Source organism: Notolepis coatsorum (genome assembly GCF_963971535.1).
Source record: "Notolepis coatsorum genome assembly, chromosome: 1".
NCBI lineage: Eukaryota > Metazoa > Chordata > Actinopteri > Aulopiformes > Paralepididae > Notolepis > Notolepis coatsorum.
The window spans coordinates 107,037,367-107,063,215 of NC_140165.1; the positions used below are offsets into that span (position 1 = coordinate 107,037,367).

General features: G+C 43.9%; 1 protein-coding gene across 1 annotated transcript in view; it reads right to left on the reverse strand.

Moving 5' to 3' along the window:
- Nucleotides 1–25,849, reverse strand: part of dync2h1 (dynein cytoplasmic 2 heavy chain 1) — a gene marked incomplete at its 5' end in the record, with an annotated part of 340,281 nt that overhangs the window by 178,889 nt on the left and 135,543 nt on the right. The window contains 4 exons of the mRNA XM_084336726.1: nt 17,478–17,609; nt 18,420–18,619; nt 21,902–22,017; nt 22,381–22,604. Of these exons, the coding sequence (XP_084192852.1) occupies nt 17,478–17,609; nt 18,420–18,619; nt 21,902–22,017; nt 22,381–22,604 (672 nt within the window). The remainder of the gene's footprint in view (nt 1–17,477; nt 17,610–18,419; nt 18,620–21,901; nt 22,018–22,380; nt 22,605–25,849) is intronic.

Genomic DNA, 25,849 nt, shown 5'->3' on the forward strand with positions numbered 1-25,849 from the left:
AGGCTTGAATGTAACATGGGGGCTCTAGCGGGTCTTCAAACAGGTGAGTATGCTCTTGATTTATAATTTGATTTGACCACTTATATGCTGTTTAAATATTTAGTTTAGTGGACACCACAGGTAGGTACTTTCATTGTTTTCTGGCTGTCAGCTTCCTGTGTACCATGTAACCCTGGGGCAGTCATTGAAGGGATTAGTACGATATACTTATCTTGTATTATACAAAATACTTAACGGGTATATGGTCGATATGATCTTTGGCTGATAGCAGGAGTGGTTGAAGTACGCTAGGTCTACAGTGCATTAGCTTTCAATATAGGTAGGTTAGGGGGCCGGAGAAATAATTTGTGTTAGGACCTGATTTACGTTTTTTTTTGTTAGATTAGACATGTGGTGGGCCTAGCAGTCCTTCTTTGGGCTGCAGTGTAGGTTTTAGAAGCTATTTGTGAGTCATATCAGATTGTAAGGAGCACCTGTTTGAATTGTTTGAGTTTGTTTATTAGATGTTGCTTGATTTTTTGGTCCACTATGTGTTATGATTTGTTTGTTTGAGTTTGGTTATTGGTAAAACATCTAAGTACACAATACAATACACACATGTACAGATACGTTTACTGTAGCCTGCTCACTCTCTGTGCCACCCACACCCCCATTCACCAACTTATTTTAAATAAAGAGGTCAAGTAATATAGTACAATGACCTATAAAAAAAAAAAAACAGAACTTTGAAGGCGTTTTCCAAAAAGGAAAAAAATGTGTTTTAAGAGTTTTTCCTCATACTCCGGGCCAGAAATCTCCACTTCAGTAGTACTCACATACACCAAACCTTCCAGTTCTATTCATATCTATGTTCTGAAGGTATTTGCAGAGGGGTTTGTTGATATAGCATTCATACCCTGATTTACATCACATTTTATTCCTAAAAACATGGCGTAATATGGAATTTTACCATAAAAGTGGACTGAATGGAGTATTTTCTGATTTATGGAGTGATAAAAAGAGATATCCAAAATCCCCTCTGTAATAACCTTTGGCTCTAATATGTCAACAAAATGAAACTATAATTTTGAAAATGGCTTTATCCAATGTTCAGATTTCTGTCCTGGAATTATATGCAAATTAGTGCATATTTAAGTAGATCAGGCCTCATTTGCGTATTTGAACATACAATTGTAATACAAAAAAAGTATTGTCTTAATATAAGGAGTCAACTGGGGAAGTTTCATTGTGATATATATTAGTTCACCTGCAGTGTCTCCCCTTAAGTTCAGTTCAGTCTTAGACCTGTCCTCTGGTAAGGATGTGAGAGCTACAACATGTCACCCCCAACCTCTAAACCTGAGTGACAGTGTAATTGAATGACCTTCGTCCAGCTTCAGAATACATTACTTTTAATTTTTTATTTCTTTCTCTCTCTTTAATCTTATACATCTGTCACAGGCGTGCACGTGTTTGTTTTCAGTTATTTTTGAGCTATGTATTGCTTTGACTGTAAAATGTTACCGGAGGTTTTCTTTTTCTCCTTTTCCTTTGGTGAAGTCTCTCGCTGGGCGTGTCTCTCTTCAGTCTCCTGTGCGGTCCAGGCACCCCGTCTCTGCCCGAGAAGAGGACGCGCGGAGGACCACTGATGAGTGCTGGCCCAGCTATTCTACTGAACCGGGGTTCTGCTCTGCAGTTACAGCTGTGACACTGGACAGTTCTCCGTGACCATCAGCCGAGACAAAGATCTGTGAGACAGTTTCCAGCAGACCTGTTCCATCAGGGGCATAACCGAGAACCTGACGGGGGAACCGACTACAGCCGATTACGGGGAGACAAGCTGGCCCAGCTAATCTACTGAACCGGAGCTCCACTCTGCAGCTACAGCATGGACACAGACAGTTTCTAGCAGGCCTGTTCCATCAGGGCCACAACCAAGGGCCTGAGTGGGGGGGGACCGACTACAGCTGGTTTCTGAGAAAGTAAGCTGTCCCATTCTGCTCCAGACCTAGGAGGCAGAGGGCCTATCGGCTAGTGAACGATGGGGCGCTAAGACCATCAACCGACAGCTGACTCCAGTCTGATAGGATCAGTGGTCCAGAGATAAAGATCTTAGAGACAGTTTCCAGCAGGTCCAAGCCATTCACCGGACAGGCTCCTTGCATCGGAGGGGAGGATCATCAGGACCGAGCCATGGCATACATGGATTGCATAGGGGGGGGTTTGGACCATGGGCCGGGGGAAGGAGGAGAGACCGTTCCGGGATTCGTCACGGATGATAAATGAGGCAAGTTTGAACCATAACACATACAGATATTACGGTATCATCCTAAGAGATATTAGGTAATGATGTACTGAACTTGGTTCAGGTTGGTGATGGTTTTGGATATGCTGTACATTGCAATGGTAAACTTGAGTTATGTGTGATTTCCCTGAGATTATATTTTCATTCTTTGTGATGAGTCTGCAAGTTTTGGTTTTGTTTCTTGCTGTTGATCTGTTTTTGCTACGAGTTTGGTGAGAATGTTTTTGTTTTGAATAAGGGGAAATTATCTTTTTGGCGGAATACTGTCCTGTTTTTTTTTGTGATTCTATTTTTCAGCTTGGTGACGGCCTTGACAAAACCAGGGGCTGGACTGTACTATTGAGACCACCGTCTGGACATTTGCAAAGAGACGCTAATGATGGTTGGCTGTTATGGCAACTTCTCTTTTGCACGTGAAACGGGGTCTATGCAGAGGACCTTTTGTTTTTTAGATAATAAAAATAGTTTGTGCTGAGTTTTTATTATTTGTGTTATTTTTGGTTTGTGGTTGATAATATTTTTTGTTGTCTTTGTGAAGTGATAATGATTGATTATTATCAGAGGAGGGAACTGTCGTGGAAATATATTATCATGTTCTTATATATCTGTGTGGAGATATCATGTTATGCAGCTTGAGTTTCAATATGACCAGATTGACTGGTTAATGTGTGTATGTCTCTTTAAGATCACTCTGACATCCTACCAGTCATAACAAAGTTGCTGTTTGCTCCCAGTTACTGAGAACCATTTTGCTTACCTTCATCATCATATCTGATATATTATGTTATGTCTGACAACTGTGTATTTGGCATACGTGTGAACAGCGATCTGGGTCAGTCTTCGGCCAGACGCTAGTGGGTTAACATATATTGTCTCTGGCTGTTGACTGTCCTTTCATACGTGGCCACGGTGAAATAACCTTTCTTCTTATTGTAAATAAACTTTTCTATTATTAATAATGACTCAGATTGTAAACGGCTCATCGTTTAGTCCTTTAATATTTCCCATTACAGGGCCTAGCACCCTCCTTTGGAGTGCTGTGTAGTCAAACAACATGTGTGTGTGTGTGTAATATAATTTATAATTTAATAATAATTTAGGACCTGCTCCGAGGTCATCAATTGGCACACATGCGATGCATGCATGCAATTCGTATCTGCGATTAACCCATCCCGTCGTCCTTCCCCCCCAAGGGCAGCCGGGAGCAGACAGGCACAACGTGAGCCGCGCCAGGGGACCAATCCAAGTGCTCCTGTCCGTCTTCGTCAAGGACGCCACAGCATTAGCGATCTTGTTGTTGTGCATGTTTTTCCATTGGGTTTTATCTTATCGGGGGGGAAACCCTTGCGAGCACGGGGAGAACATGCAAACTCCACACAGAAAGGCCTGGGAGATACCCCACCTGGGTAACTGGCATCATGGAAACCTGGTCCCCAAGCGGGATTCGAACCCTGGACCTTCTTGCTGTGAGGCGACAGTGTTAACCACTACACCACCGTGCCGCGGTGTGTGTAGTGTGTGTGTGTGTGTGTGTGTGTGTGTGTGTTTGTTCTTTTCATGTAAACAAATATTTGTAGGCTGTATTATCAAATATATGTAGACTGTATAATCATATATATGTAGGCTGTATAATCAAATATATGTAGGCTGTATAATCAAATATATGTAGGCTATATAATCAAATATATGTAGGCTGTATAATCAAATATATGTAGGCTGTATAATCAAATATATGTAGGCTGTATAATCAAATATATGTAGACTGTATAATCAAATATATGTAGGCTGTATAATCAAATATATGTAGGCTGTATACTCAAATATATGTAGGCTGTATAATCAAATATACTGAATGTAGGCTGTATAATCAAATATATGTAGGATTTCTGAGCAGAAAATGTCTAAGTCATGATGCTTATATATACATAGTAAGTTTGAATAAAAAATTACTGAAATGCATTTGCGCATTGTGCAAAATCTTATTTGAGAAATGGACTATCTTTAAAAATGCTCACGTCTCTCCTACAAATTAAAATTGGCCCATGTTAGATTTAGTTTCATTTAACATATTTCTCATACATAAGAATGATAAATATGAAATTGGTGGGCTATTTTGCATAAATGAGGAATGAGGAGCAGATACTGCCCCGTTCTCCGTTGAGTAGTTTCCCCGTGTCTGACACGACCATCATGTCCAATGGAAACATATTTAATATTTTCGGAACAATCTGTGTCTACAGAAAAGCCACTCAATTCACATTGTTCGTCAATATCTACGCAATGCCTGCGAGTTACCAGTAACTACATTTGTATGTGTCATACCATGACAACTTTTTAACAGATAAATGATATCTATAAATCCTATTCCTGGAATTGACACGTCAGTGAAGGCATGTTGTCAGTGCACAAACAGAGGAGAGGAGAGACAGGAGACAGGGGAGGTCCGGAGCAAACAGCTGTTTACACGTTCCTGCATTACAGTGGAAAGTTCAAACCTTTTCTTCAAGGGACAAAAGCCACAGAGTGGGGCAATCAAGAAACACTGGTTCCGTGATTTGACACTAATAAGGGGGCTTTCTCACTAACCATTCGGGGTCGAATCACAGCCCGATCGCACCCAAAAAGGGTGTGTCTGTCCTACTGAGAACGCCCCCGCGCGTCCCCGGGGACGCTGATTCGCTGCAAACCTGGACCGCTGAAATAGGTGGTTCCGGGTGCGCGCCAGTGGGAGCGGGGGGCGTGGTGTACGAGCTTGTACCAAAACACGGGAGAGGCTTCTGTATCAACTTGCTGACACACAACGTCGTTACTGTAATGCTTTCATGCTTGCTTGAATTTTGGGCAGATAAAAACATACAGCAACAACTGGAAAGTAAAGGCCATGATCTAGTGGCGGAGCGGGGTCGGGGTGTTGGTCCTGAGGGGTCCTGGGGTGGGAGCGGAGGAAGAAACGTCTTTTGTAATGTCTGTGGCAACTTATTTTATTTAAAGGGGAACTATCTTACTATTTCTTTCACTATTTGGGCAATTTTACACAATTCCTGTGAGTCTATGAAACACATCTGTACGTTTTTTTTCTCAAAAAAATTCATTGTTGTAGGGAGCTCCAGTAGCTCACCGCGTACCTCGGACGCTATTTCGGCGTCGGGGACAACCGTGCGCGTCACGGATCTGGGGTACACGAGTTCGACTGCCGGACTCGCCGTATTTTCTCAGAGTGTCTTTCCCCCGATCTATACCCCATTCAACCTGTTTCTGTCGGTCATGCTTGACCAGAAAAAGCGATAAACGCTAAAAGAACCAGCTGACTGGTCAAAGTTAAAAAAAAAAAAAAAAAATCATTGTTTTGTATTTCTAATCAAGTTCTGTAGAGCAGCATTTTCTACCCTTCAAGATTCCAAGCTGTTTTTGGCTGGGCTCCGCCCATACTCGCAATGCGCTGTATGACAGTCACCCACAGTCTGCACTGGCAGACAGAGAGAGAGATAGAGAGGGAGGGAGACTAATTAATTTCGCCGCGGGGGGGCATAATCCCACGGGACAATGCATTGGTAACTTCAAATGACAACATATACCCCTGTGAATATATATAATTTAGGACCTGCTCAGAGGTCATTAATCGGCATGCATGCGATTCGTCTCTGCGATTAACCCATCCCGTCGTCCTTCCCCCCCAAGGGCAGCCGGGAGCAGACAGGCGCAACGTGAGCCGCGCCAGGGGACCAATCCAAGTGCTCCTGTCCGTCTTCGTCAAGGACGCCACAGCGTTAGCGATCTTGTTGTTGTGCACGTTTTTCCATTGGGTTTATCTTATCGGGGGGGGAAACCCTTGCGAGCACGGGGAGAACATGCAAACTCCACACAGAAAGGCCTGGGAGATACCCCACCTGGGTAACTGGCATCATGGAAACCTGGTCCCCAAGCTGGAATCGAACCCTGGACCTTCTTGTTGTGAGGCGACAGTGTTTAACCACTACACCACCGTGCCGCTTATATTATTGCACGGCTCGGAATACGCGCGGGAGTGTGCGCTATGATATTTTGCAACAGGTTAACGTGACGCGAGTACTGATAGAGAGAGCGCGAGAGAGAACGAGCGAGCGAGAGAGAGAGGGAGAGAGAGAGAGAGGGAAAGGGAGAGGGGGAGAGAGGGAGAGAGAGATAGAGAGAGAGAGGAGAGATGCCCCGAGAGCCAGGGCCGCCTGGGAGAAATGCGAGGCCCTGTGCGAGATTTAACGCGAGCCCCCCCCCCCCCCCCCCCCCCCCAAAAGGTTAAAAAAAAAATATATATATATATATATATATATATATTTTTTTTAATACAGTCAACATATTCTTAAATAATAGCGCTGCCCGAGGCGGGGCATGATACAGTCAACATATAGCAAAAGAGAGAGCGAGAGAGAGCTCCCGTTCTACAGTCAATATACAGTGTACAGAGAGAGAGAGAGAGAGACACATTGGAAAGAAATTGAAATGCTATTTGGCCCTAAACAGAGAGTACACAGTGGCAGAATACCTGAGCACTGTGACTGAAGATCCTTGAGCACAGCCTAGCCATCGAGAAAGGCCGCCATAGGCAGACTGTGTGTGTTAGAAAGAGAGAGAGAGAGAGAGAGAACATGTGTGTTTGTCATGTGTGTGTGTGTTAGAGAGAGACTAGAGCATGTATGAGATTCAAAAGGACAAAGATCAACACTTAAATCCAAGAGAGAGAGAGAGAGAGAGAGAGAGAGAGAGAGAGAGAGAGAGAGAGAGAGAGAGAGACACATTGGAAAGAAATTGAAATGCTATTTGGCCCTAAACAGAGAGTACACAGTGGCAGAATACCTGAGCACTGTGACTGAAGATCCTTGAGCACAGCCTAGCCATCGAGAAAGGCCGCCATAGGCAGACTGTGTGTGTTAGAAAGAGAGAGAGAGAGAGAGAGAACATGTGTGTTTGTCATGTGTGTGTGTGTTAGAGAGAGACTAGAGCATGTATGAGAGATCCAAAAGGACAAAGATCAACACTTAAATCCAACAAGAAGAGGGTCTATACCAGAGAAACCAAAGCAGCAAGGAGCCAATGGCCGACATCAGCTAAATAGGCTAGCCAGGTACTGTGACACCAGGCCACACACAGCTTTGGCCAACGGCCCAACGCTACCCAAGCTACACAAGCGACCAAGACATTCACACACAGCACATGTCGTATCTCCAAATGTTGTGAAGTAGCATATGTTTTGCCTGGAAAAAAACATCGTTATTAACAAAACATTCGGGAGGGGAAGGAAGGAAGAGTGGGGTAATGTCATGACATTTTCATTAATCTTACCTGCACAAAAGGAACGCAGGGCGAAAGGCCGCAACACAGGTCTCCACGTTGACGAAAGGCCTCTCGCTGGCGGGACAAAATAAGCCAGAACCCCCTGCTATTCTCACGGCTAATGTCAATGGTCGACTCGTAGCACAAGCTAACAGCTAACTCTAGCCTAGGCTAACTGATGGCATCAAAATAACGTGCGCAGCCGGCAGCTAGCCGGCAGCTAGCTACGACGTTAGCTGCTGGCTGCGCACGTTACTTTGATGCTATCAGTTAGCCAGTTAGCTCAACCCGGCTATCGCTAACCATTAGCTAACGCACTACCACTGAAACTACAACATGAGAAAAGCAATACAGGCGCTGACACCAGGCACACACCGTTAGCTACTAGTAGTACTATATTAGCTAGTCGACCAGTTTGGCTCCAGAGAGAGAGAAAGAGAGCATAGGTCCACGGCGGGAATATAATCATAGGTTGACTCACCATAACGCAGTATCAATGCGGCGGCAGCGGCGCCAATGGTAAAGTTGGAAGGAGACTTTCTTGGCCCACGGTGTAATTTCTTCTGATCCATGCGGCTTTTGAAAAGACATCCACTCGCCTCGCTCCTCTGAATAGCGCTGAATTATCTACCTCGTGTGTCTTCTTCTTCTATTTGGTATTACGGCGGACGGGCCGGAAACACTATCCTAAAATCTGTAGAGCAGCAAATCCGCAGAAACCGGAAAACTGCAGTCTGCAGAGCCGCAGAGGCAGGAAGTCAGACACATTCTACAAACGTGTCTAATGTGAAATATATAAGCATATAAGCAAAACTAGATTTTAGGTCTGTGATGAAAAAGGGCCTCGCGGGAAGGGGGGCCTCGCAAAAAAATAAAAAAAATTATATATTTTTTTTTTTGCTTTTTTTTTGCGAGGCCCCCCTTCCCGCGAGGCCCTGTGCGACCGCACTGCTCGCACACCCCCTGAGGCGGCCCTGCCGAGAGCGCTCGTGTGTTTCCCCACACACACGCAGTCGGGAGTGTGTGTAAATGCTCAGAGACAACTCGAGTTGCACCGTATGAGAGCCTCTCTCTCTCCCTCTCTCTATCTGTCTGTCTCTCCCTCTTTCTCTCTCACTCGCTTGTTCTCTCTCTCGCTCTCTCTCAACGTCACACGTCACGTCAACCTGTTTGAGGAAGTGTCAGTGACAGGGAAACCGTTTTCGCATTATTTCCACTCGCTCCGTTGTTGAACGAATTGTTGATTGTGGGCGGTGGCTACAACCAGGGGCTGAGATATGCAGATCAGTGCCTAATGCACGTCAGCGAACCAGTCGCGTCTACCTTAATGATAAGCAAGCAGTGCAAAAATGCGGAAGCATTCGTCACCGCACGCCACTACGGTAAAGCGCCTTTCTTTTCAGGCCCGCTTTGGGAGCTGTCGCGCGGAAATAGGCTGTCTATTGCCATTCTCTTTGACAAACTCTAACCTTAACCAGCTCCTTAACAGCGCCTAAACTTAACCGTTCTAACCTTAACCAACTCCGAAACAATGCCTAACCTTAACCTTAACCTTAACCATGCCTAACCTTAACCATAGAAATTATATTGCCATTCTCTTTGACAAACTCTAACCTTAACCAGCTCCTTAACAGCGCCTAAACTTAACCGTTCTAACCTTAACCAACTCCGAAACAATGCCTAACCTTAACCTTAACCTTAACCATGCCTAACCTTAACCGGCGAAAGAATACACGTTAAAAAAAAAATCACGTTAAAAAAAAAAAATTCAATGGGATTCGAACTCGCCAGCAAACGAGCCATAGGATCCACAGCCATGTGCAGTCCCGGGATAGACGCCACAACGTCAGGATTGTTGGAGTACCGGAGACCAGCGGTGAAGGCCGTCTCTCTGAGACCATGCCCGAACTGCTGCAGAAGATACTAGGGACGGACGTCCTCCCCTCGCCTCCTATCTGTGAGTCGGCCTACAGAGCGGGCAGGTTTTCTCCCGGCGTGAACAAAGAACCGAGGCCCATCATAGTCAAGCTGAACAGACTCCAACAGAGAGAAATCATCATGCGGTCGGCTCGTACCAGAAGGGGTACTCTGAGGCTTGGCGATCACAAAGTGGCCATTTTCGAGGACTTTACACCGGAGGTTCAAGCTCAGAGAGCCGAGTACAAGGTGGTCCTGACTAAGCTATGGAAACTAGGCCTGAGGCCCACGTTATTCGCTCCCGCGAAACTATCTGTGTTGGAGAAGGTCGGTGGTCAGCGTTTGTTTTGGTCGTTGGCTAAAGCGAAGGAATATCTCGCGGAGACACCCGAGTCTGTTGCTTGATATCTATGGAGGGTGAGTGACTTGGCGGTTTGGGCCTATATACATTGATTAGGTCGACTATTCACAAACACTTGCTGTCATGCCCAGACATGCTAACTGTCCTCTGCCCATCCAACTAGCGGGGCTTCCCAATGACTTCTGTTACTTGCTAAAGCTGACCTCATGGTCGTACTTGTGTATCGCCTCTTTGGAAGCTAACGAGCTAGCTGAACAATGTACATAGTAGGCTAACGTGCTATCCGGATTCGTCACTAGCTTACGCGCTAGCCTCGGGCTAGCCAGCGGGCTTCGACTATGGTCTGCGCTGAGACATTCGTTAATGGTTACGTATTTTGGTTGCTGTTGCTGTTCAAAGGGACATTGGTTTGCACAGTTCAAGAGTGACCGAGTCCCTAACTAACTTCTGGTATGCTTTTTATTTTTATATCCAGGTTATTTTGAGCTTTGGTGATCCAAAGTAGATGCCAAGGTCGGTTGAATATGCATATACAATATTTGATAACAGGTTGGGTCGGGTATGGCTTGCACTTCATGGCTATATGGTTATATGGCTTGCACTCTAGCCATTACCCTCTTTTCCTTTCTTTTTTCTTTCCTATTGTCGCTGTTTTTATGTCATCTATATGCGCGATTTAAATGTGATCCGGTTCTACCTTGGACTAACTGCTGACTCGCCTTAATTTTGTTTTGAATTTTCCGTGAGGCACTTATGCTATAACGTTGATACATTAATATGCAGACTCCAAGGTAGATGGTTACAGGTTGATGCTGAGTAATTATATAATAATTATTGTCGCTGTTTTAATGGCATTTGAATGAGCAATTTAACTGTGATCCGATCCTACCTTGGACTAACTGCTAATCCGCCTTAAATGTGTTTTGAATTTTCCGTGATCCACTTATGCTATAACGTTGCGACATTAATATGCAGACTCCAAGGTAGTTGGTTACAGGGTTGATGCTGAGTAATTATATAATAATTAGTGTCGCTGTTTTAAGGGCATTTGAATGAGCAATTTAACTGTGATTCGGTCCTACCTTGGACTAACTGCTCCGACCGATATCTTTATTGAAACAATGTATGATGACAGGTGGTGGCAGGTGTTGCCTATTACCATCCCCGGATTGATTAATGAATGATTGTGTTTAATTCTATTCTTACATAGGTTAGGTCATTTCAACCGTTGTGCCTGATCAGAGGGACGGCTAAAGGGGTGCACTTTGACCATAACCTTTTTTTTCCCTTCCTCCCTTTTTTTTGTCATTGTTTAATTGACACTGTTCACACAATTTTGCACAATTAACCTGTGACCCGAACCTGCCTTAGACTATCGGCTGGGATGCTTTAATTTAATTTTGGTTTTGAATTTTCCTATACCTTTTTGGGCTATAACAATGTGATGTTGAAGCGCAGATTCGGAAATAGAGGGCTGCAGGTTGATGCAGAGTTATTATTTAATAATGGCTATTTTTACCATTATGGTTGTCTCATGTTGGGGCCAGGGCTCAGGTGGTTTTCGACCGATATCTTTATTGAATTTTATTTTATTATTATTTGTGTTTATTGGACTAGTGGGGGTTTACTCAGGGGTTTATCTAGAGGGGGGTGGGAGTGGGAAGCGTCTTATTGATCCATGTCTCTAGTGGGAAGTGATAGGAAGATGACCATCCTCAGTGGATGGGGCATAGGGTGGGGATTGGAGAGTGGGTATAGAGGAACTTATAGTAGGACGGGTGGGTTAGGGTTTAGAGTAGAAGGAGGGGGGGCTGTAGCTGGGGTGGTATTTTTATGTGTTCTATGTACTGTTGTCTTATATATGTGTAAGTGTTCCTCCTCTGAACTCCTGGGATTGACCATCCGGGCCCGCCGGGATCGGCACCTCTGTACTCAGCCTGGCTGCACGGGTATGTTCTCTACGCACTTATACAAGCTCGACCATGGCTAAATTGAATATTTTAATTTGGAACGCAGGAGGGCTTAACACCCCACACAAGCGTGCCAGTGTCCTTTGGCTATTGAAGAGGAGAAATATTGACCTTGCTCTCCTTAGTGAGACGCATTTAATGGTAGGTGACGTGTCAAGACTGGCAAATCGGCAATATCACGTTATCTCCTCATCCTCAGCCGATGATAAGACGAAAGGAGTAGTCATAGTTACAAGACGTAACCTTGATATCAAAATCTTGGATGTATGGTCGGACACGGAGGGAAGGATTACTATAGCAAAAGTTGAATTCTTGCATAGGAAGATGGCTATAATAGCAATGTATGCTCCTAACACATTCGATTCAGCGTTCTATAATACAATCACGAAGAATATGTTGGAACTTAATGGATACGCTCTCATTGTGGGTGGCGATTTTAATGCGTGCTGGGATGCGGAGATGGATAGGTCCGGGCCCTCTGAAACGAGCGACCAGAAACGGGCCTCTAAGGCCCTCAGGATGTGGGCCAAAGACACGGGGCTCACAGACCTCTGGCGCTTATGCAACCCCACCCTCAGAGATTACTCTCACCTGTCAGCCAGACACAAAAGCTTCTCTCGAATTGACTATGCATTCGCGTCCCCTAATATGTTTGATAGTTTCGATGTCTCATTGGTTCCCTTGGCTCTCTCAGACCACAAGGGGATTTTCCTTACGGCAACCTTTGGCAGGCTCTCCGCAAGAGCTCCCAGATGGCGTTTTAATTCGACCTTGCTAAAGAACGATGACTTCTGTTCTGAGTTCAGGAGTAAACTAGCTGAATTTTTGCAGATCAACGTTGGCACAGTAGAAGACCCTAGGGTCCTGTGGAACGCATTGAAAGGATTCATCAGGGGTCATGTCACACTATTTGCCTCCAATTTGCGAAAATCCCGGTCAAAAAAGCTAGAAGGACTGGAATCATTATATGCGGACCTATACGCATCCTTGCAAACTGACTATAATGAACGACTAAACACACAACGTAAGATAGTCAAAAAAGAAATAAACTCCATACTTAAACAACAGTCTGAGTTTTTGATACATAGGACAAGACAAAATTACTATTTCCACGGCTCCAGACCTAGCCATCTATTGGCAATGAAAATACGCTCAAATGATCATTTCTCAGATATCCCCTCGATTAGGACGAGCCAGGGTGCAGTCACTACTGATTCGAAAAAGATCAATGACACTTTTAAAGAGTTTTACTCACAGTTATATAGCTCAGAGGGTAATCTGGATGACTCTAGATTTGAATCGTTCATTGGCGGGCTTGAGATACCCCACATTTCTGAGGAAGAGGCCAAGGAACTGGGGAGACCGATTACTCTCGTAGAATTGAGGGAGACTATTGTTGAAATGCAGAGGGGTAAGGCGCCAGGCTGGGATGGTATTCCACCCGAAGTGTATTTAGCTTTCTGGGACCAACTGGGTCCATTGATGCTCGATATGATCAATTACGCTATCGAACAAGGGGAGTTCTCAAGAGATGTCAATATGGCGTTGATTTCTTTACTTCTCAAAAAGGACAAAGATCCCAATGATTGTGGTAGCTATAGACCCTTGAGTCTTCTCGGGGCCGATTTAAAGGTGTTTGCCAAGGTGCTGGCCCGTCGCCTGCAGAGATTTATGTCTGTATTGGTACACTGCGATCAAACTGGTTTTATCCCGGGGCGTCTGGCTGCAGATAATCTTAGGAGGCTGTTGCATGTAATCGATAACAGTAAAGACAATACAACTCCATCCACAGTTCTGTCTTTGGATGCCATGAAGGCGTTTGACAGACTTGAGTGGTCATACCTGTGGAAGGTACTTGAGGTCATGGGTCTTGGAAAGAGTTTTATTCATATGATTAAAGTCCTGTATGCCTCGCCGTCTGCGATGATACTGACAGGCAAAAACTGTTCCACACTCTTTCCAGTCTCCAGATCTTCTAGACAGGGTTGCCCTCTGAGCCCGGGACTGTTCGCGCTTTCCCTCGAACCTTTGGCCCAATTTATTAGGCAATCGGAGGACATCGTCCCCATAATGGTCAACAATACTCCACACAAAATTGCTCTCTATGCGGATGACCTGCTGATTTTCATGGACGACCCCTCCCGATCGGCCACAAAATTATTGAGGATAATCGACGACTTTGGTAAATTGTCAGGTTTTAAGATTAACTGGAACAAATCAGCCTGCCTACCTCTTAATGAACTGGCCAAGGCGGTACGACTACCAGCTGATATCCCCATAGTAGAACATTTTAAATACCTGGGCATAGAGATATTCCCCACGCTGAACCAAACTACTAAGTACAACTTCGCGGGTACTTATGATAAAATACGCCAGGATCTAGACAGGTGGTCGTCCCTTCCTAACTCCTTACAAGCCCGGGCTTCCATAATCAAAATGAACATCCTGCCTAGGATAAATTTTATTAGCTCAATGCTCCCCCTGCCCCCTCCAATAGACCACTGGCGCAAGGTACAATCGATGGTATCTAAGTTTGTCTGGAATAACAAACGCCCGAGAATCAAAAGGGCTACTACTCAACGTAGGAAACAAGATGGGGGCCTCGCAATCCCTGATTTTAAACTTTATTTCTGGTCCTTTTCACTGAGACCTCTGATGTGCTGGCTAGACCCTGTAGAGGCTGTATCGTGGCGCTCCTTAGAAGCGGCGGCGGTGTCTCCGCTAAGATTGCAGGATGTAGTGTACTCCACTGTCTCTATTGCGAAATGCCGGCTGAGGTATGGACCGATCATAACTCACGTGATCCAAACGTGGCGTAATGTACAGAGGTCGTGTGGGGTTAAATGCCCTTGGCACCTGGACTCTCCAATTTTTAATAACCAGCAATTACTTGTTGGACACAAGCCGGTTAATATTCCTCAATGGCAAAGGAGGGGAGTGCATACTCTGGAGGATATTTATGATAAGAACGGCCTCCGTGCGTTTCAGGACTTAAGAGAATTTTATGATCTTCCCGGCGAGTCCTTCTTTCTTTACCTTCAACTAAGGTCAGCACTGAGGGCGCATGGCGTACCGTGGGCTCAAGCCTTGCACCCACACCCCTTCCTCAGGCTCATAGTGGACAGGACGACATCCAGAGGGTTTGTCTCCGACTTTTATACGCTCTTAATTCAATCCACGTATAAAAATGTATCATTGGATACAATCTGGCGTGTGGATATCCCGGAGTTGGACCCCGAGTTTGACTGGGATGATGTTTGGGCGAATGTGGCATTATCTTCCCGCAACCCCAATCACCAGCAAATTAATTTTAATTATATTCATAGGACCTATCTTACACCTAGGAAGCTATTTGCTATGGGACTGATAACCGACTCTCGGTGCACTTTGTGCTCTCAAAAGGCCACTGGCACTTATATGCATATGTATTGGGATTGCCCACCAGTGGCCCGCTTCTGGAGGTCAATAACGGACAAACTTTCAGATCTGTGTGGCTTAACTATCCCATTCACAGCTGTTACGCTACTCCTGAACGATATAACGACACTACCCGCGTCCGTACAACTGAAAAGGGTTGTCCTAGCGGGCGTCACAGCAGCGAAGAAGCTAATAGCAATGAGATGGAAGGAGCCTGAGAAGCTTACAATGATTAACTGGTCCCTAACTCTATTGGATGTGATTTATCTTGAGATATCCACAGCCCGGGTGATTGGGGTGGGGCAGGCTGGAATTGACCTGTGGTTCGCAGCAGCTGAGAAGGTAAAGACCGCAGTGTGCGGCTGAGCGGGGTTGGGGTGCGTGTTCGGGTGAGTCCGGCGGTCTCTTGGGAGGGGGAGGAGGAAATGTTTTTGTCTGTCTTGTCCCTTATCTTGTCATCTTGAGTTTAGCTGGGGATATTATGGGGGGGCAGCTATTTAACTAGTTCTTCACTGTTTGGCCACTTTTACACGGTCTCTGTGAGTCTATGGAACACCTACAGGTTTTTGTTTTTTCATGAAGGTTCATTGCTCTGTTTTCAGGTCGTGTTCCCCCAAAAAAATGGTCCTTGTGGTGGGTTGGAGATGTACGTTTTATTAATATGGGGTCACACGGCCGGGAATCGGGACTGAACACTGGGAAAGACCATTTATTAGATAGTACCCCTTGGAATTAATTTAGTAGGTTGAACTCTGGTTTCTTTTCTCTTGTCTGTATAATTGTAAGTCATTATTATTATTGTTTTTGTTATTTTCTTGTGAAGTTCTATGTATTGTGATTGTGGTCAATGTGTTGTCTTGTTTCGTGAGAATGTCAATAAAAAAATTTGATCAAAAAAAAAGGATCCACAGCCATGTAGTCTTGCCAATTGAGCTATTTCTAGATACTGAATAAGGGGCGGTGACTTATATATATTGAGCTCCGCTCGTGTCGAACCAAGGCGGGATCTCATGCGCATGCGCGGGCACCTCGCGCGAGCACGCCGGCGCACGCACGCACCTGAGCGAGCACGCCGCCGCCGGTGCACGCACGGGCGCTGGGCGGCGGAAAATGAAAGGCGCATTACCGCACGCCACTACGGTAGAATGCTTCCGCATTCTTGCACTGCTTGCTTATCATTAAGGAAAAGGCTAACCAGTCAAATCAGAATGGCTTGGTTCAGTGGGGGAGGACCTGGTCTCATCTGAACTGGAGGAATGCACAAAAAAATGTAATTTGCAACATAGATAGTGTTGATACAACCCCACATTGCTATAAAACAATGCTAAACATTGGAAAAGGCAATTTATAAGATAGTTCCCCTTTTGGGCGGCTAGGTGGTGTAGTGGGCAAGGCACTCGCCACCAGTGTGGAGACGCTAGGATTCGCGTGTTCGAATCCAGCTCTCCACATTGTTTTCAGTTTAGCTGGTCGTCCGCAGTAATACACATTGGCCGTATTACGGGGAGGGAAAACTGAAGGGTGGGGATCGAACGTTGTGAACAAGCGACTCCTACAAGTCGGTTGGTGCGCCTGCGCAGTAGAATCAGGAAGTGTCGGGGGCAGCGTGAGCCTCCCACGCGTTACTCCTCGACACTGAGAGATCGAGCTGCGCAGGTGAAAAGATGCGACTGCTGTTACCTCAAGTACCGGAGGGGACTTGTGCTATGTATGACTTAGTCCACATTGCAGCCGGCTTGTGGGAGGCAAGAAACAGCGTTCGTGACAGGGGAGGGTTGAATTGGATGATACGAAAATTGGGATGGGAGAAAATATATAGAAAAATGGGAGAAAAAGTGGATCAAAAAAAAAAAAAAGATAGTTCCCCTTTAATTAATATTTCTGTTTTTATTGATTTTACTATTTTTATTATTTTAATTTTCATTTATTGTCATTATTATTACTGTTATTGTTATGTGGATTTCTGTCTATTATTGTCTATTATTGTTGGTTATTGCTATTATGACTGTATTATGTTTTGTCTTATGTGTGAAAAAATGAAGAAAAGCAATACAAATATCTAAAAAAACTAAAAAACTAAAAAAATCTAACATAGCAGATGTTTAAATAACACATTGTGGGGGAAAGTCAAGGAGTGAGGGCGTTGTATATATATTTTTTTTCCCAATTCTAATTCTGTCATGTGACAGGCCCAGCTGTCCTAGTGTTAACGGTCTCTTACCACTTTGCCAGTCCTGCCGAGAGCAGCTCTCAGCGTCCTCCACAGGGTGGACTTCCCAGCTCCACTCGGCCCAACGATCACCACACCCATCCGCTGCCTCAGCTGTTCATTCAGCTCCAACACCTTCTTCAACTTCACAAAAACACCCAGGGTTATCACCGTCTCTCCACCCATTCATCCATCTATTCAGCATCCATCCATCCATCTCTCCATTCATCCATCCATCCCTTTCTCCATCCATCCATCTCTCCATTCATCCATCCATTAATTCTCCACCCATCCATCTCTCCATTCATTCATCCATCCATCCCTCTCTTCATACATCCGTCCAACTCTCCATCCATCCATCTATCTATTCATTATTCATCCATCCATCCCTGTCTCCATCCATCCGTTCATCTCTCCATCCATTCATCCATCCATCCGTTCATCTCTCCATCCATCCATCTCTCCATTCATCCATCCATTAATTCTCCACCCATCCATCTCTCCATTCATCCATCTATCTATTCATCATTCATCCATCTCTCCATTCATCCATCTCTGCATTCATCCTTCCATTAACTCTCCATCCATCCATCTGTACATCCATCCATCTATCCCTGCCTCTCATCCATATATTCAACTCTCCATTAGGGCTGCACGATTAATCGTAAAAAAAATCGCGGTCTCGATTCATATTATGACGATTTATTTTTTGCTATTTTATTTTTTTCAAGCACTTTCATATACGTTATATTTAAGTTTAAGTCAAGCACTTTGACATGTGTTATGTTTTCTGTTTAAGAAAGAGTGCAATAAAAATAAAAATCGTGTGAGAGAATCGTGATCTCAATTCTTAGAGAGAAATCGTGATTCACATTTTAGCAAGAATCGTACAGCCCTACTCTCCATCCATCCATCATCCAACAACAAGTCAGTTCTATTGGGATGAATCCCCACCTGTGAGGGGATGAGTTGGAGGTGCGCCTCCTTATAGACCTCCTCCAGGGCCGAGGTCAGCTGCTGCTCCTCCAGGGGGGAGAAGGAGACGCCAGAGAAGACATCTCTGACCAGAGCATCAAACCTGGAACAATCTGAGAAGGTCAGCTTAGACATGGTGTTCAGCCTCAACGCCTGGACCACCAACACACTCTCCTGAACTAGAGGGAGGGATGGAGCAGGGAGAGAGATGAGAGAAGGAGAGAAGGGAGAGAGATGAGATGGAGAGAGAGAGAGAGATGGAGAGCAGATAGAGAGATGAGAGAAGGAGAGCAGGGAGAGAGAGAGATGGAGAGCAGGGAGAGAGATGAGAGAAGGAGAGAGAGAGAGAGATGGAGAGCAGAGAGAGAGAAGGATGGAGAGTAAGGAGAGAGAGAGAAAGTCATGGATGGAGAGGAGAGAAAGAGACTGGGTTAGTGTTAGTGTCTTACTGCCGTCTCTATCCTGGGTTAGTGTTAGTGTCTTACTGCTGTCTCTATCCTGGGTTAGTGTTAGTGTCTTACTGCTGTCTCTATCCTGGGTTAGTGTTAGTGTCTTACTGCTGTCTCTATCCTGGGTTAGTGTTAGTGTCTTACTGCTGTCTCTATCCTGGGTTAGTGTTAGTGTCTTACTGCTGTCTCTATCCTGGGTTAGTGTTAGTGCCTTACTGCTGTCTCTATCCTGGGTTAGTGTTAGTGTCTTACTGCTGTCTCTATCCTGGGTTAGTGTTAGTGTCTTACTGCCGTCTCTATCCTGGGTTAGTGTTAGTGTCTTACTGCCGTCTCTATCCTGGGTTAGTGTTAGTGTCTTACTGCTGTCTCTATCCTGGGTTAGTGTTAGTGTCTTACTGCTGTCTCTATCCTGGGTTAGTGTTAGTGTCTTACTGCTGTCTCTATCCTGGGTTAGTGTTAGTGTCTTACTGCTGTCTCTATCCTGGGTTAGTGTTAGTGTCTTACTGCTGTCTCTATCCTGGGTTAGTGTTAGTGTCTTACTGCTGTCTCTATCCTGGGTTAGTGTTAGTGTCTTACTGCTGTCTCTATCCTGGGTTAGTGTTAGTGTCTTACTGCTGTCTCTATCCTGGGTTAGTGTTAGTGTCTTACTGCTGTCTCTATCCTGGGTTAGTGTTAGTGTCTTACTGCTGTCTCTATCCTGGGTTAGTGTTAGTGTCTTACTGCTGTCTCTATCCTGGGTTAGTGTTAGTGTCTTACTGCTGTCTCTATCCTGGGTTAGTGTTAGTGTCTTACTGCTGTCTCTATCCTGGGTTAGTGTTAGTGTCTTACTGCTGTCTCTATCCTGGGTTAGTGTTAGTGTCTTACTGCTGTCTCTATCCTGGGTTAGTGTTAGTGTCTTACTGCTGTCTCTATCCTGGGTTAGTGTTAGTGTCTTACTGCTGTCTCTATCCTGGGTTAGTGTTAGTGTCTTACTGCTGTCTCTATCCTGGGTTAGTGTTAGTGTCTTACTGCTGTCTCTATCCTGGGTTAGTGTTAGTGTCTTACTGCTGTCTCTATCCTGGGTTAGTGTTAGTGTCTTACTGCTGTCTCTATCCTGGGTTAGTGTTAGTGTCTTACTGCTGTCTCTATCCTGGGTTAGTGTTAGTGTCTTACTGCTGTCTCTATCCTGGGTTAGTGTTAGTGTCTTACTGCCGTCTCTATCCTGGGTTAGTGTTAGTGTCTTACTGCTGTCTCTATCCTGGGTTAGTGTTAGTGCCTTACTGCTGTCTCTATCCTGGGTTAGTGTTAGTGTCTTACTGCCGTCTCTATCCTGGGTTAGTGTTAGTGTCTTACTGCTGTCTCTATCCTGGGTTAGTGTTAGTGTCTTACTGCCGTCTCTATCCTGGGTTAGTGTTAGTGTCTTACTGCCGTCTCTATCCTGGGTTAGTGTTAGTGTCTTACTGCTGTCTCTATCCTGGGTTAGTGTTAGTGTCTTACTGCTGTCTCTATCCTGGGTTAGTGTTAGTGTCTTACTGCTGTCTCTATCCTGGGTTAGTGTTAGTGTCTTACTGCGGTCTCTATCCTGGGTTAGTGTTAGTGTCTTACTGCTGTCTCTATCCTGGGTTAGTGTTAGTGTCTTACTGCTGTCTCTATCCTGGGTTAGTGTTAGTGTCTTACTGCCGTCTCTATCCTGGGTTAGTGTTAGTGTCTTACTGCTGTCTCTATCCTGGGTTAGTGTTAGTGTCTTACTGCTGTCTCTATCCTGGGTTAGTGTTAGTGTCTTACTGCTGTCTCTATCCTGGGTTAGTGTTAGTGTCTTACTGCTGTCTCTATCCTGGGTTAGTGTTAGTGTCTTACTGCTGTCTCTATCCTGGGTTAGTGTTAGTGTCTTACTGCTGTCTCTATCCTGGGTTAGTGTCTTACTGCTGTCTCTATCCTGGGTTAGTGTTAGTGCCTTACTGCTGTCTCTATCCTGGGTTAGTGTTAGTGCCTTACTGCTGTCTCTATCCTGGGTTAGTGTTAGTGCCTTACTGCTGTCTCTATCCTGGGTTAGTGTTAGTGTCTTACTGCTGTCTCTATCCTGGGTTAGTGTTAGTGTCTTACTGCTGTCTCTATCCTGGGTTAGTGTTAGTGTCTTACTGCTGTCTCTATCCTGGGTTAGTGTTAGTGCCTTACTGCTGTCTCTATCCTGGGTTAGTGTCTTACTGCTGTCTCTATCCTGGGTTAGTGTTAGTGTCTTACTGCTGTCTCTATCCTGGGTTAGTGTTAGTGTCTTACTGCCGTCTCTATCCTGGGTTAGTGTTAGTGTCTTAGTGCTGTCTCTATCCTGGGTTAGTGTTAGTGTCTTACTGCTGTCTCTATCCTGGGTTAGTGTTAGTGTCTTACTGCTGTCTCTATCCTGGGTTAGTGTTAGTGTCTTACTGCCGTCTCTATCCTGGGTTAGTGTTAGTGTCTTACTGCGGTCTCTATCCTGGGTTAGTGTTAGTGTCTTACTGCTGTCTCTATCCTGGGTTAGTGTTAGTGGCTTACTGCTGTCTCTATCCTGGGTTAGTGTTAGTGTCTTACTGCTGTCTCTATCCTGGGTTAGTGTTAGTGTCTTACTGCTGTCTCTATCCTGGGTTAGTGTTAGTGTCTTACTGCTGTCTCTATCCTGGGTTAGTGTTAGTGTCTTACTGCTGTCTCTATCCTGGGTTAGTGTTAGTGTCTTACTGCTGTCTCTATCCTGGGTTAGTGTTAGTGTCTTACTGCTGTCTCTATCCTGGGTTAGTGTTAGTGTCTTACTGCTGTCTCTATCCTGGGTTAGTGTTAGTGTCTTACTGCTGTCTCTATCCTGGGTTAGTGTTAGTGTCTTACTGCTGTCTCTATCCTGGGTTAGTGTTAGTGTCTTACTGCTGTCTCTATCCTGGGTTAGTGTTAGTGTCTTACTGCTGTCTCTATCCTGGGTTAGTGTTAGTGTCTTACTGCTGTCTCTATCCTGGGTTAGTGTTAGTGTCTTACTGCTGTCTCTATCCTGGGTTAGTGTTAGTGCCTTACTGCTGTCTCTATCCTGGGTCTTCCTGGTCTGTTGGAGCAGTGAGCCACAGCCTCTCAGAACCGTCTTCAGAGCTCTCAGACCCCAGTCATAATGCTGCTGAGGACTCAACAACTCCCTGGACACAGACAACAAAAGATATATACATGTACACACAAAAAAAGAAAATGTATATATAGATACATGTACACACACATACACTTAACATTGTATCGACCAATGACGATGTGAGACCAGACAGTGCTCGCCCAGGCTGGAGACCTTGGGGTAGATTCTGGTCAACAAATCTATGGTTATTTCTCTGTTCATTTGAAAACCAGCCCTTTTGTTCCGTTTCCTTGCGTTTTTTCTTTCCTCAACAATACACTCAATGTTAGAGCCAGAGCTGTCTGACCAAACGTTAGAACTCTACCTCTATCCTGCATGTACGCACATGCACACATACACACACACACACACACACACACACACACACACACACCTGGACAAATTAAAGATGGCGACCAGTTTGCGTCCCAGCCGCTCTGCATCTCTGAAGCCCTCTGAATAGAGGATGACCTCAGCGATGAGCTCGTTGTCCGGTGTCGTCATGGCAATGGGTCTGAACAGCTGCTTCAGATTATCAGGGAGTTTCTGTCTTCCTCCGTAGCCTTTCCCTGCCGGGTTCAGAGTGATGAAGATCCCGGAGTCCGGGTCCAACTGTACCTGAAGATGGTTAAATGGTTAACACTGTTAATACACATGTTAATAAATCCTAAAGACTGTTAATACATCTAGTTAAAGCCACTATCTAGCAGTGGAGCGGGGTGGGGGTGTTGGCCCTGGGGGGTCTGGGGGTCCTGGGGAAGGAAATGTCTTTTGTGGTGTCTGTAACAATATAATTTAATTTAGATTTTTATGTTCTGTATTTATAATTTTTGTTATTCTATTGTCATTATTGTTATTGTTAGTACTATTATTGTCCTGTGAAGTCCTGTCTATTATTTTATTGTCATGTTTTTTATATTTTATATTTCATGTAAAACATTTATTTTTTATTAAAAATTTTTATTTGATAAAAAAAAAAGACTGACACCTGTTAATAAATCCTAAAGACTATTAATAAACCTTAGATACTAATAATACACCTGTCCTGTTAATAAACCCCAAAGACTGTTAACACTTTGGATGCCAGCCACGCGTTTTGTCGTTAGTTCATGCCGACCGTTGAGTGCCCGCCAACGCTATATAGCGTTTGTTTGTTGCATTTTTTTTTATTGGTGATTTGAATTCATATTTCATCAATCGAGCCTCAGGTTAGTGTTGCAGACTCTCTCTGAGCTCAATTGGGAAGATACCGCCCCCCTATCGTCTCTCCCTGTGTAACTGCACCCCATTACTTTAGACTGACGAAGGGGGGGGGGTCCTCATTTTACTTTTCCGTCAAGGCCAACTGAAGAATCCATTGTGATCGCCGGCCCAGAAAACGCATGGATTATGTATTTACAGTACCCAACACTGTAATCAATAAGCGTGATCGATATTTGGAATGGCGATCAGGAATTGGAATAATCTTTTTGGATAACATCTGATCTGAGGTAAGGAATTTATTTGACCAGTCTTAGGATAATCAGAGCTATTTTCACCTATATATCAGTGTTTGCCCTATGCGTGTGTGTGTGGCTGTGATCGCTGATGAGGAAATGAGAGAATCGATTTTTCAGATCGCCTTTATAGCGTGCATAAGTACACATATACTATCGATAATCTAGCGTTTATTTGAAAACAATTCATAAATAGGCCGAAAAATTACAACGTTTTTGTGTATGCCAGAATATTCCAGTAAATGCCGATTATCACAGAATCTTAATATTTTCCTTGAAAACGAGGGCTTTTCAAAATGCTATAAAACGGAAATGAAGCGATTAAAAAAACAATTCATTTCGACAATGTTGGCTGGAAAACGAGTCATTGATAAACGACGGGCAGATTAGACACATAGCCATAATTTAAGACAGAGATTATGCGTTCACAACGCTATCATTGAAGTGGGTGGTGGCATTTAACCATGCTTTTACCATGTTAACAAGTGGCACTGGAAGTGTTAAAAAAAAGAAAAAAATTACGAATTATAAACAAAAGGTCAAGAGCAATGTGTTTGGTTAGCAGACATGTCCAAAAAAGGAGTAGAGGGAAGCTAAGCTTATTGATCCCTACCCCCTTACATTTATATTTGTTTTTCCATTAATTTGACTAGATATAACATAATTTAGTGTATTACAATATAGAATATACTTTTACTTATATTAAAAGATTACAAGAAAAAAAAACTTGATTCACTTGACAGCAGTGAATATAGTACAGCACTACATACACAATATAACATAACTTTGTTTATCCTCAATACTAATTTCTGTATTTTTCCAATGTGTATTTTTTTAGCTGCTTTTAAAATTGTGCCACATGTTTACTCAGTTTGATGTATTCGGGTAAATTATTCCACAACTTCACTCCACACACCGATATGCACAGCGTGGTGTTTACCATTGGTTGTTTAAGATTCCCTCTCCCTCTTAAGTTATATTCTCCTTCCCTGTCTCTGAACCATTTTTGAATGTTGCCTGGGATTAGTTTATATCTGGCTTTGTATACAATGAGAGCAGTTTTGTAATCCACTAGGTCCATACATTTCAATGCTTGTAGCTTTATAAATAAGTTATTGGTGTGTTCATAATATCCTACATTGTTGATTATTCTTATTGCTTTTTTTTGCATGGTGCATATTGGCTGTAGAGTGCTTTTGTAGGTATTACCCCACACCTCCGCACAGTAGCTCATATATGGTAGGAAGAGTGTACAGTACAATAAAAAAAAATACTAATTTAATCAGATTAATCACTTTATTCAAATTGAGAATTTAGTTTGAGGATATTTAAAATATATATATATATACCGGTATTTTAATTTTAAATTTTTTTAACGAAGGTTCGAACGTTCGTTCGAAAAACCCTGACGAAGTTTGAATGCCAAAAACATGGTTCGGGGACAGCCTTATAATAACCCATTGCATACTTTAGTGTCACATTTCAAAATGTGACATTTAATGTTCTTCCTCATGATACCAAAGTACAGAATGGGAATGAGAAAACACAAGTGAAGATTGACTAACGCTGGATGTTGCCTCTCATTTAATCTCTATGAACAGATATCTGCCTATGAATGCAGAATATGTCGGCAAGGGACACGCTTTCTGTATCGGAAGCGTTCTGGTTTCCATTTGTAGTATTTTTTTTTTTTTTTTTTTTTATTGCAAAACCGAAATTATTAAAAGTCAGTACTCAACACACAATGCATAATGAAACTAACAGTCAAGGTGGCTAAAATTACATGCAAGTACAGAAACAGAAAACAAAAAAAAGTCTATAATAATATTTTACCGTATACAGTGTATATCCAACGAAATTAACAATTATACAAATGCCTTATACAGGATATACCCCTAATACCTATTTTCTAAAACCCTACACACATATGCTCCAGCTCGAACCCCCCCCCTCCCGGACCCCTCCTTGGATAGTACCTCCATTATCCCTCACTCCTAACCAGACACTACCATTATAAGCTAGCTTTTATTCTCTCCACCACTTCTAACCACATTGACATTTTGGATTCGTTGAGACCCAGAATTCTTGCTGTAGATATTTCTTGATAAATCACATCGAGATATGTAAGAGACCAAACTTTCCGGCACTTTTTTTCCGGTTGAAACCAGCGTGATGCGATCAGTTTTTTAGCTACTGTGATACCCGATAAAACCAATCTTTCCATTTGTAGTCTGAGTAGTATTGACCAATCACGTTTGAGCAGGGATGGCACTTGAAATGTGTTTCTACAGGAACATGCTCTGGTTGCGTGCAGGTGAACAGTCCGTGTGGGGAGCCAAAGAGGCGGGACACGTTGACCAAAATGAG